Genomic DNA, 10,043 nt, shown 5'->3' with positions numbered 1-10,043 from the left:
TCTGTGTCCTGAAGTCCTGAGCATCATTCAAAGCCAGAAGCAGGAGAATTATATTGATCAGATGGGGAATACAGCTTACTTTATTTGGTTTGTATGAAATTGACTCTATATTTGTGTGTGTGTGTTTCTAAAGCTTAATCCTGTCTGTCCCTAAGAGATGGATTTCATGGGTTTCCAGCCAATTCTTTCTCAAATCTGAAGAGGTAATGGAGATGTACTTGGGAGTTTTGGTGAGAAATAGACAAAATGTGGATAAAATGAAGCACTGAAATCTGAAATTCCATCAGCATTTATTTTGAAACTCTTTTTTTTTTTAAGATTTTTTTTTACCTGTACCGTTAAAAAAAAACAAAACAAAAAACTCTTTATTGAATTTGTTACAATGTTGCTTCTGCTTTGGTTTATTGACCAGGAGGCATGTGGGACCATAGCTCTCCAACCAGGGATGACCAGGGATTGAACTCACACCCCTTGCACTGGAAGGTAAGTCTTAACCACCAGATGACCAGGGAAGTTCCTGAAATTCTGATAGTGAGTTCATCTAGTTCCAGTTCAGTCACTCAGTTGTGTCTGACTCTTTTCGACCCCATGAACTGCAGCACGCCAGGCCTCCCCGTCCATCACCAACTCTCTGAGTCTACTCAAACGCATGTCCATTGAGTCGGTGATGCCATCCAACCATCTCATCCTCTGTCGTCCCCTTCTCCTCCTGCCCTCAATCTTTCCCAGCATCAGGGTCTTTTCAAATGAGTCAGCTCTTTGCATCAGGTGGCCAAAGTATTGGAGCTTCACCTTCAACATCAGTCCTTCCAATGAACACCCAGGACTGATCTCCTTTAGGATGGACTGGTTAGATCTCCTTGCAGTCCAAGGGACTCTCAAGAGTCTTCTCCAACACCACAGTTCAAAAGTATCAATTCTTCAGCACTCAGCTTTCTTTATAGTCCAACTCTCACATCCAAACATGACTACTGCAAAAACCATAGCCTTGACTAGATGGACCTTTGTTGACAAAGTCATGTCTCTGCTTTTTAATATGCTGTCTAGGTTGGTCATGACTTTCCTTCCAAGGAGTAAGCATCTTTTAATTTCATGGCTGCAATCACCATTTGCAGTGATTTTGGAGCAATCACCATTTGCAGTGATTTTGGAGTCCCCCAAAATAAAGTCTGACACTGTTCCCACTGTTTCCCCATCTATTTGCTATGGAGTGATGGGACCGGATGCCATGATCTTTGTTTTCTGAATGTTGAGCTTTAAGCCAACTTTTTCACTCTCCTCTTTCACTTTCAAGAGGCTCTTTAGTTCTTTTTCACTTTCTGCCATAAGGGTGGTGTCATCTGCATATCTGAGGTTATTGATATAAAGGCCTCTTTTCAGTCCTCTTTGCTAATGCTCACAGCCCTCTGTTCTCCTTGGCAAACTCATAAAGGTTTGGAGTTTCCATCCATCATTGAAGATGTATTAAGTGTCTGCCTTGTCCTGGGTCCACAGGAAAGGTGCTGGAGCCACAGAAGAGAATCTGACATGGTTCTGCCCTCAGGCTGTTTACATCTGAGCCAAGAGGGATAACACAATTCAAGGGCAATAAAGCTCATTCTACAGGTGGAAGACCCACAGCACTAATGCTAGTTTTATAGCCAATAGTCACTTGAGGGCAAATACTATGACTTGCTCATTTCTGGCTTCCTGTGGAGCACTCTCCCATTTAGTAAGTCCTCAATAAATATTAATTAAATGTAACCGAATGACCAAAAATAGAATTGTTTATCCCACACAAACCAATTTACCCAACTTTTCTGTTTTTGATATGGGCACTTTTTCTTTGCCGATACTCACATCCAAATCCCTCGGCGACAGTGGAAGCCTGTTCTCTTCTGCCCCCACATCCAATACTGTCCATTCCTTTTGAGCTTCTCCTCTCAACTTTCCTAGACCTGTTCCCACCCAGTCACACCATCCCAGTTTGAGTTATTACTTTTCTAACTTCCAAACTTCTATTTTTATTAAAAATTTTTTTTTTAAGTGTTGTAAACTTCTGACAGCACAGCATTTTTTGGCAAAGACACCAAATGAGTTATCCCGCCACCACGATGATGCCCACACTTAATTCCTGCTGCTCTGGAGCTTAGAACCCTGAAGACAGAGCCGAGGCTAGGTCCTGCCAAGGTCAAGCTCAGGGAGAGGGAAGGAAGAAGTCGAATTGCAACAAGGTTTCTCTCTGGAGCTGAGATGCCTGATGGCCTTTTGTTGCCTGTGATCATTGGAGGAGGAGCTCCATTGGGAAGTTTCATTTTGAACCTGATAAAACTCAAGAAATTGAGTTGCCTAGAGGAATGGCAGATGAACTGGGAGCTCCCTGAGGCTGCAGGTTTGAGAGTTAATCCCGGAACATCAGATCGGAAATATACAAAAAATGATTGAGCCTCTCTAAAAAGAAAGGTAGACATTAATGAAAACAAACGGGCCAATATTGTTTTGGGTATATGACTGTTGGAGGTTAGAACATGCCAGATAAGAACAGATGTGGGCAAGTCAGAAAGATAGTGATGTTAGATAAATGAACAGATAGATGACTGCTTTTCAGGAAACAGCAGAAATGCCATGTGCACAGAAAACTGTGCCAGATAAAGACTGAGAAAGAGATGTTGGGTTTCAGACAGAGAATGTCCTTGGTGAGTTTATAAAGACCCAGAGAAGGAAGAGGACTTCAACTCTCGATTCAGTGAAGGTTACAAAGCAGAGGAGTAGCAAAAAAAACTGGATCAATGTTGTTATACCTATTTTGAGTAAACTAATTTAGAACTGGGCCAGACCATTTACTATAAACTCTGCTTTCCTTCTTAGGAAGACAAAGTTTTCACAAAACAACAGACTGAGGGAGCTTCTTTCTCAAAGATGTAGAACAGGTGGCTGTCTCTGACACCCTGACCTTGGACTGATGGTGGCTCAGTGGCCTGATCCCCTCCAGCCACTGACCACTGAGTGCTTCCTACTGCCTGGAAGTATGCCAGGGACTTCCAGAGGAGCTGAGCAAACATTATTTCCATGTTGGATAGATTTTAGCTAGGGTAAGACACCCTTGTTCCACAGTTGAAGAAGCAGACAGTCAAACACTCACCTGGGACTTCAAAGCTATACTGGCTGCAGGACCCTCCTTGGGTACTTGTGTTGGGGAAGAGGCATTCATTCAGTGACATCATCTTGTCACCTGGGGTAAACTACGATTGCTTTAATATAATGAGAGGCCAGGAGCCTAAGGAAGACCCTCATTAACATGGATCCGGGCTATTCCACCAGGATATCAGAATCATTTGAATAGTAGGATTTCCTTTGGGGAAGCCACATTGGGGGAGATTGATGACAGACTTCTGGATACATGTGCCTGTTTAAGGAACCCTGTGTCTTGCCCCTCCTCTTGGGTTTCAGTCTTCCAAGTGTGTTTACAGGTAAGCATGCGGCCAGGCGGCCGGACGGTCCCACCGCCAATGACAACTCCTGGGACCTACATTCCTGCAGTTCCACCCAGGATTTCGCCCCGTGGGCGGGTTCGAGCTGGACACAGAGACAGGCACAAACATCGTGGTTTCCTCTTCTGCTTTTAAGAACTGCTTCCGACGATAATGAGGGAGTCAAAAAGTGTCTGGTTGGGAAAGTAAATAGATACGAGGAAAATAAATAAAAATGCCCAGAAGTAACTACACAGAGGAAGTGACATTTTTCTGTAAGTCACTTTTCTGATGGACCGCAGGCCTGCTCCGCCGAGGGTGTCGTGGGAAGGCTTCCGGGAGAGGGGGCGGTGGCCAAGCCCCAGGGCGTCCTGATAAGAAAATCAAACAAAAAGGGGATGGACCGACCACCCGTCGGTCCTTCGAGGCCGGGTTGCTGCTGTTCTCGCCTCTCCCGTCTTCCTATTCGCTCCCGGGCGCGCAGGGTCGGAGCCGGGCCTCCCCTCCCCTCGGCGCCCGGCACGGCCCGGCCCGGCCCAGCCCAGCGCAGGGTCCTTCGGGCCGGGCGGCGCCCGCGTTTGAGCCTCGAGCCAGTCCCGGCGCCGCCCGAGCCGGGCCGCCGTGCGCGCCCAGGTGGGTCCCGGGCGGCGGGCGCGCGGGCCTGGGCGGCCCCGGCGGCGTCACTGGGCGGAGCGGAGGAGGACGAGGAGGAGGAGGAAGGGCGCGCGGCGGGCGCAGCCGGGAGGGGCGGGGGCGCCGCGGCGGGAGCGAGGCCGGAGCCGAGTGGGCCGGCGGGCGCGGGGCTCGGCGGCGGAGGTCGGCCGGGCCCGCGGGGTCCGCCCGGGCCGTAGCGTCGGCCGAGCGGCGGGAGGAGCGAGCGGCGCAGACAAAGAGCGGCGCCTGGGCGGGCGCAGGGCGGCCGCCGCCCGGGACCCGCGCCGTTGCCCCGGCCTCGGCGGGCGGCGCGCGAGGTAAGCAGGGGCCAGGGGCTGGAGCCCGGGGGTCGGGGCTCGGGGGTTCTTGGCCCGGGCGGAGGCTGCCAACTTGGGCGGCTTGCGGAGTTGAGGGGCAGCCGGGGCGGGGCGCGCCGGGGCCGGAGCCGGGGTTGGGGGCCGGGTCCCTTGCGCGGCCTGGCCTCGCGGCAGCCGGCACCTTCGGCTCGCCCCCTCCCCGGGTCGGGCGGGCGGGGCAGGCCTGCGCGGTGGTCCCGGAGCGGGGACCGGGGAGGCCGGGCGCGCCTCCGGTAAGGACCGCGTGGATCGCCGGCCCCGCGCAGGCAGGACCGGGAGGCGAGCGCGGCCCGCACAACTTCTGGGATCGGGACTGTTGGCGACCCCGCGCGGAGCTGCTGTCACTTGGCGTCCGGGAGGCTTCCCGCGGCCCGGGGCGCTTCGTGCCGGGCTCCGCGTCCGACCGGGGATCGCCGGCCCCGGAAACAAAGTTTCTCACGATCGCGCTGCCCTGGTAGCTTATTCTGGGCGATCGAACCACCCAGCGGTTCTGGAAAAATTCGGTGTGTGATTGTAGGCGTAGACGGTAACTCCCTCGTGAGCGCATTCGGCGTGGAGCGAGTGGGGGGCGTGATTGCAAAGCGCTTTCGTGTGTGGACCGTAGCGGTCGCCCTGAAAGGGCTGCGCGTGTGCCGGGGCTCTGGGGCTCACTGGCAGCTCGTCCGCGTGGGGACAAAGCGGGAGCCGGCGCGGGGCGACCTCTGGCACTCAGGCTAGGTCGGGTCCCCTGTGTTTGCCTTTGTTTATTTTGCCAACAGGTTTGGGGCTGAGCCTGGCAAGTTTGGGTATGCGCAGGGGATGAGCAGGCCTCAGCGCTGGGCCCGCGCAGGCCCACTCCTGCCCTTGACCCCACAGAAAGTGAACCCCCGAGAGGCTACGGGGTGTGGCCTGGGGGTGGGGAACCCAAAGGTAGGGGAGTCCCGCCTGGTCCCGGCCCGGCTTCCTCCTCGGCTTCGCCGAAGGGATTTGGCAGGAATGAGAGTAATTTGGGGCGTGTTTTGTCCCTCTGCATCAGGTATCGTTGGCAACAGGGCTTTTCAGGGCTAAAAGCGACTGAAAATGAAATCAATCTGGGTGCTTTGAGTTATCACAGCAGACCTAAACTTTGTTTCCAAACACTGCCCATAATTCACTTACCCAGTGTCCCCAGATATTAATAAACGGGTAAATTAATAACAGGAATCGAGCCTGGGCCAAGGGTTTAGTAAATAGGAGGGCAGTGGTGAACAGGAGGAGATGAAGTGGATTCAACTGCGAGACTGAGCTGTCCATGTAGATTTTTAGATGGTCGGAACAGGGATTTCCCCAGATGTGGGTGTTAACCATGATTCTGAAGCAGTGACCAGGAGGGAAAATCCTACATTGATGTTTCTCCTCTCCAGGTTGATTAGATGTAGTATTGATTGACGGAGAAGGCAATGGCAACCCACTCCAATACTCTTGCCTGGAGAATCCCAGGGACAGAGGAACCTGGTGGGCTGCTGTCTATGGGGTTGCACAGAGTCAGACATAATTGAAGTGACTTAGCAGCAGTATTGATTGAAGAAAGTGGCCAGATCTTAGTGGTCCTCTGGCTGCCGCTAGCTGAGGCTGAAATTGGAAACTTAAAGCAGTGGTAAGCTGGTGGTAACAAAGAGGCCTCATCTGGGCTCCAAGCTTCTCAGCTGTTCCCTAGACACATTGCGGGATTGGTCCTGGAACATGGGATGAAGTTGGGTGGTGAATTGCATCCAGAGAACAGACTGACCCAGCACCTTCTCTCCCCACTTAAGGTGGGGCCTGATTAAGGTGATTTCAAGTAGCTGTGCTCACTTGTCAGGCTCTGAGGTTTTCTTTATCACATGCCTTGCACTTCAGGTCTCTCCATCTCTCATCTCTTGGAAGCTGTGATGTTTCCCAGCCTCTGTTGTTTGCATCAGGCGATGACTGAGATTTTCCAGCAAACGCATCATATGTACACAGTATTTGAGAAGTGCACTATTATCCATGTTAAACATACCCCAAATCTTTCTTGTGTGTATACAAACTGAATAACTTTTTTTTTTTTTTAATTTTTCATTGCTCTGGGTCTCTCTTGTCACCCACTGCTTCCTCTTGTTGCGGAGCATGGGCTCTAGGCACACAGGCTTCAGTAGTTACTGTATGTGGGCTCAGTAGTTGCCGCTCCTGGGGTGTAGAGCACAGGCTCAGTAGTTGTGGCACGTAAGCTTAGTTGCTCCACGGTATGTAGGATCTTCCTGAACCAGGGATCAAACCCGTGTCTCCTACATTGGCAGGCAGACTCTTCACCTCTAAGCCACCAGGGAAGCCCTGGATAAAATACCCTAAAGTCTTCTTGATTGTCTGGAATGACCAGATTCTCATCCTTTGTCACGTCAGTTGCCCCAACTAGATGAGGCTGTGTTGCACCATTCTCCAGGATATGCATGCTTGTAACTACCCAGCATGGCCAACAGTGTGAGCCGAGGGCGAGGGCCACACATGTTTGTCCCACACGAAGAATGGAACCGAAGGCTGCTCCCTAGAACTGCATGGCAGGGCAGTGGACCATGTTTGGAAATCTAGTAAGCTGACTTTTCAAAAATGGACAGGAAACTCCCCACAGCTCAACCCCAAGGCTTGCGAAATTAATTTTCCCATCCAGATGAGTGGCAAATGGCACTTCCAAATGGTTTCTCTTTCCTCAAATGAGTGATGGAAACCCCATGTTTTCAGAGGCTCAAAGTGATACTGTGATGATATTGTTAAATGCTTAAGGCAGCTTAGAAGGACAGGACAGCCTTTTAACAGTTTTGAAAGTATGTAGCCAAAGTAAAAATAGTTTATTTCTTTAGGCCATTTTAGTGGCATTGTTTTGAAAATTAGACTGTTTTCTTCTGCATTTCGCTTTGAATGGATCCCAAAGTATGTCAGTTTCTGAAGGTGTAATCGACATTCGTCAATTATAACTGCTTCCCTCTCCCTGCCCTAACAACACACACACAGGCATTTGTCATAGTCGGCCCTGTGGATTCTTTGTGTTCTTTCCAGAAAATACTGATTGAGCTCGTGAATGTTGAATTCTGAGTCTGTCAGTCATTAAGGCTCTAGGTTCATAAGGTTTTGTCCGCAGTGCATCCAGGTCCAGACAAGGGGAGGATTTGGTCTGGTGGCCTCTCTGTTTGAGAAGTTCTCTGTCCAATGAATCATTTATAGTCCTGAACCTAAAACTAAAAAAAAAGAGAAAAGGCAAGATGAAAAACAAACCCAACTGCATAAGCCCCTGGTGGGATGACTGAATATTTAACTTTTTCAATAGGGTGTCTGTGCATGTTAACCTGAACTGGAAACTCTGGACAGAGCATTTGTTATCCTGACCGCGGGAAGCTGGTCATTTAGTGTCCTTTTCTTTTTATACCGTTTGTGTTTTTAAATGTTTTTAAGAAAAGAAGCTTCAAGTGCACTCAGAAGGGAAATATTGCAGTTTCTCTTTTTGAGACAGTTTTGGAAAGTGGGATGTTTTTGCTGGTCGGTGGTTAACGTAGATCTGAAATGCCAAAGTTGGATAAAAATAATAAATGCTCATGTTCCGATGATAGATTACAGTTTACCAATTACTTTCCCATTCACCATCATATTTAGTATTAAGAGAACTTGGGGACCTGGGCTCTGGCCTTGACGTCAGTGTGAGGACCCCGGAGCCCAGGGACAGTGGCAGGGTGACAGAGCCCCCTGCCCTGCTCAGGAGGAGGACGTGACCCCAAAAGGTGCTGGGTGAGGTGGTCCTGAGGAGGCTGTGGATATGCCGGCAGGTCCCAACAAGGCCAAGTGTGTGGCCCCTGCCTGGCTGCTAGTGGGACCAGGGTCAGTAGGTGACCTCATGTACTGGTTTCAGTGTCTGAGCCTCATTGGCCTGGATGGTCTCTGTGGGTTGAAGGGCGCTTGTCCCGGTTTAGCGTATGCACGTCCACTCAGACTGTCCTCACAGATCCACAGACTGAGCGTCAAAAGGAAGCTGATTTCTTGCCGTTCTGGAGGCTGCAAAGTGATCATCAAAGTGCGGGCAGACTAGGTTCTCGGTGAGGCTCTCTTCCAGGCTCCGTTGGCCGCCTTCACTTTGTGTCCTCAGATGCCTTGTGTGTTTGTCCCTCTTCCTAGGAGGTCACTGCTCCTCTTGGGTTAGGGCCCCACCCTTCTGACCTTGTTGAACTTTAGTTGTTGCAGAGGTTCTGTCTCCAGATGAGTCACTTGGGTGGTGAGAGCTTCAACACTTGAGTACAGGGACAGTTCTGTCCACGACAGTCTCTCTTCAAAACCAGGCTGATGATTTTAGGCATTTCATGGCTTTTGTCTCCCAAGTGCTTGAAGACATCACTGGGGCAGGAGGGGAGGGGTGACAGATCAGTTTCCCTCACAAAGCCTCGTACTGCTGTGGTAGATGGGTGCTGGGCCCAGATGCTTCAGGTCTTGAGGAGAGAGGACAGCCCTGACCGATACCCTTTGTGGACATTTCCCCTTAGCCTGTGTTGGCTCAGCTGCAGCATGGTTTTGGGACCAGGATCAGCATCAAATAGGAGCTATATGCAAGTGTTGAATTTTGTGTGGAGACGAAGGCGTTTCCTGTGGATGGAACCCGCAGCCGGAAGTATCACTGGGACTGCCCTGTGACTGTGGGTTCGCCGGGAGCCAGGCAGGTACAGGCGGGTTTGGTAATGTTCACCCCCATCACATGTGTGTTTCTGGCCAGGGCGAGCATGAGCTGTTCCAGGTGGTCACCTGTGTGACCACAACTGCAAACCTGTCCATTCATGACTCACTCGGTCATTCAGGTGAATCATGCGACTTCTCCCCGCTCATTTCCACCGGAAACTCTGAACATCTTGGCTGGGAGTACTATCTCCTGACCTGCCTGCCTGGGTTAATGTCCCCAGCATTGCCTCACTGTGTCATCCTGGGTTCTCCCTCACCTCCCAGATCCCACATCTTATCAGTTTTACCTCTGAAGATCTCTTCCATCTGAGCCTGAGGTACTTACTTCTCTCTCACTGGCGCTGGCAGACCCCTCTGTTACCACACTCGCCTGATCACTGCACCCTGGTACCCAAACCTGGCTGTGGTCCCAGCATTGGCTCTCCATTGCCCTCAGGTCAGTGTCACCAGTGCCCAGCATGGGCCTGCACCATGGGCTCCTCCCTGCTCCCCCAGCCTCTACGTACACCTCCCACCCCTGTACACAGTGAGTGAAAGCCTGCTAGTTGTGATAACAGAATACCAGCGTTTATTGTCAGCTTATTTTTAAAGACTTGTGTACTTTGGGGCTGATTCATTGCTACCCTTGTAATAACAGCCTCGTGACACACAGCAGCTTTGTACCCCAAAACTGTGCTGGACCCTTAAGGAAGGAGGAGAAGCTGGTGCCAAAAATGCTGTGTCTTTTTTAACATGGGGTATTTCCTGCAAACACCCCTTGAAGAAATCAGTTGTTAAGAGCAGTGCTGTCCCCTTCAAATATACACATGTGAGTCACAGATGGGATTTTAAATGTCTGGTAGCCACACTGGACTCCCCAGGTGGCTCAGTGGGAAAGAATCTGCCTGCCAGTACA

At 50.9% G+C, this 10,043-nt stretch overlaps 2 protein-coding genes across 3 annotated transcripts in view; one reads left to right on the top strand and one right to left on the bottom strand.

Moving 5' to 3' along the window:
* Positions 1-3,911: 3,911 nt before the first annotated feature.
* On the bottom strand, positions 3,912-5,006 carry LOC129623800 (basic proline-rich protein-like). Its single transcript, XM_055541725.1, has one exon. It carries the CDS (start codon positions 5,004-5,006, stop codon positions 3,912-3,914), a length of 1,095 nt encoding a protein of 364 aa, XP_055397700.1.
* Positions 3,983-10,043, top strand: part of NCK2 (NCK adaptor protein 2) — a 115,269-nt gene continuing 109,208 nt past the window's right edge. Inside the window, exon 1 of one of the 2 annotated variants that reach the window (XM_055540267.1) lies at positions 3,983-4,082. The gene's annotated coding sequence lies outside the window, so the exon portion shown is untranslated. Of the gene's footprint in view, positions 4,083-4,199; positions 4,421-10,043 lie in introns of those variants that run through there. The other variant, XM_055540266.1, reaches the window with a different exon arrangement.

Source organism: Bubalus kerabau, chromosome 11 (genome assembly GCF_029407905.1).
Source record: "Bubalus kerabau isolate K-KA32 ecotype Philippines breed swamp buffalo chromosome 11, PCC_UOA_SB_1v2, whole genome shotgun sequence".
Lineage (NCBI taxonomy): Eukaryota > Metazoa > Chordata > Mammalia > Artiodactyla > Bovidae > Bubalus > Bubalus kerabau.
Note: the sequence above shows the minus strand (reverse complement) of the source record. Positions and strands in the feature narration are given on the sequence as shown.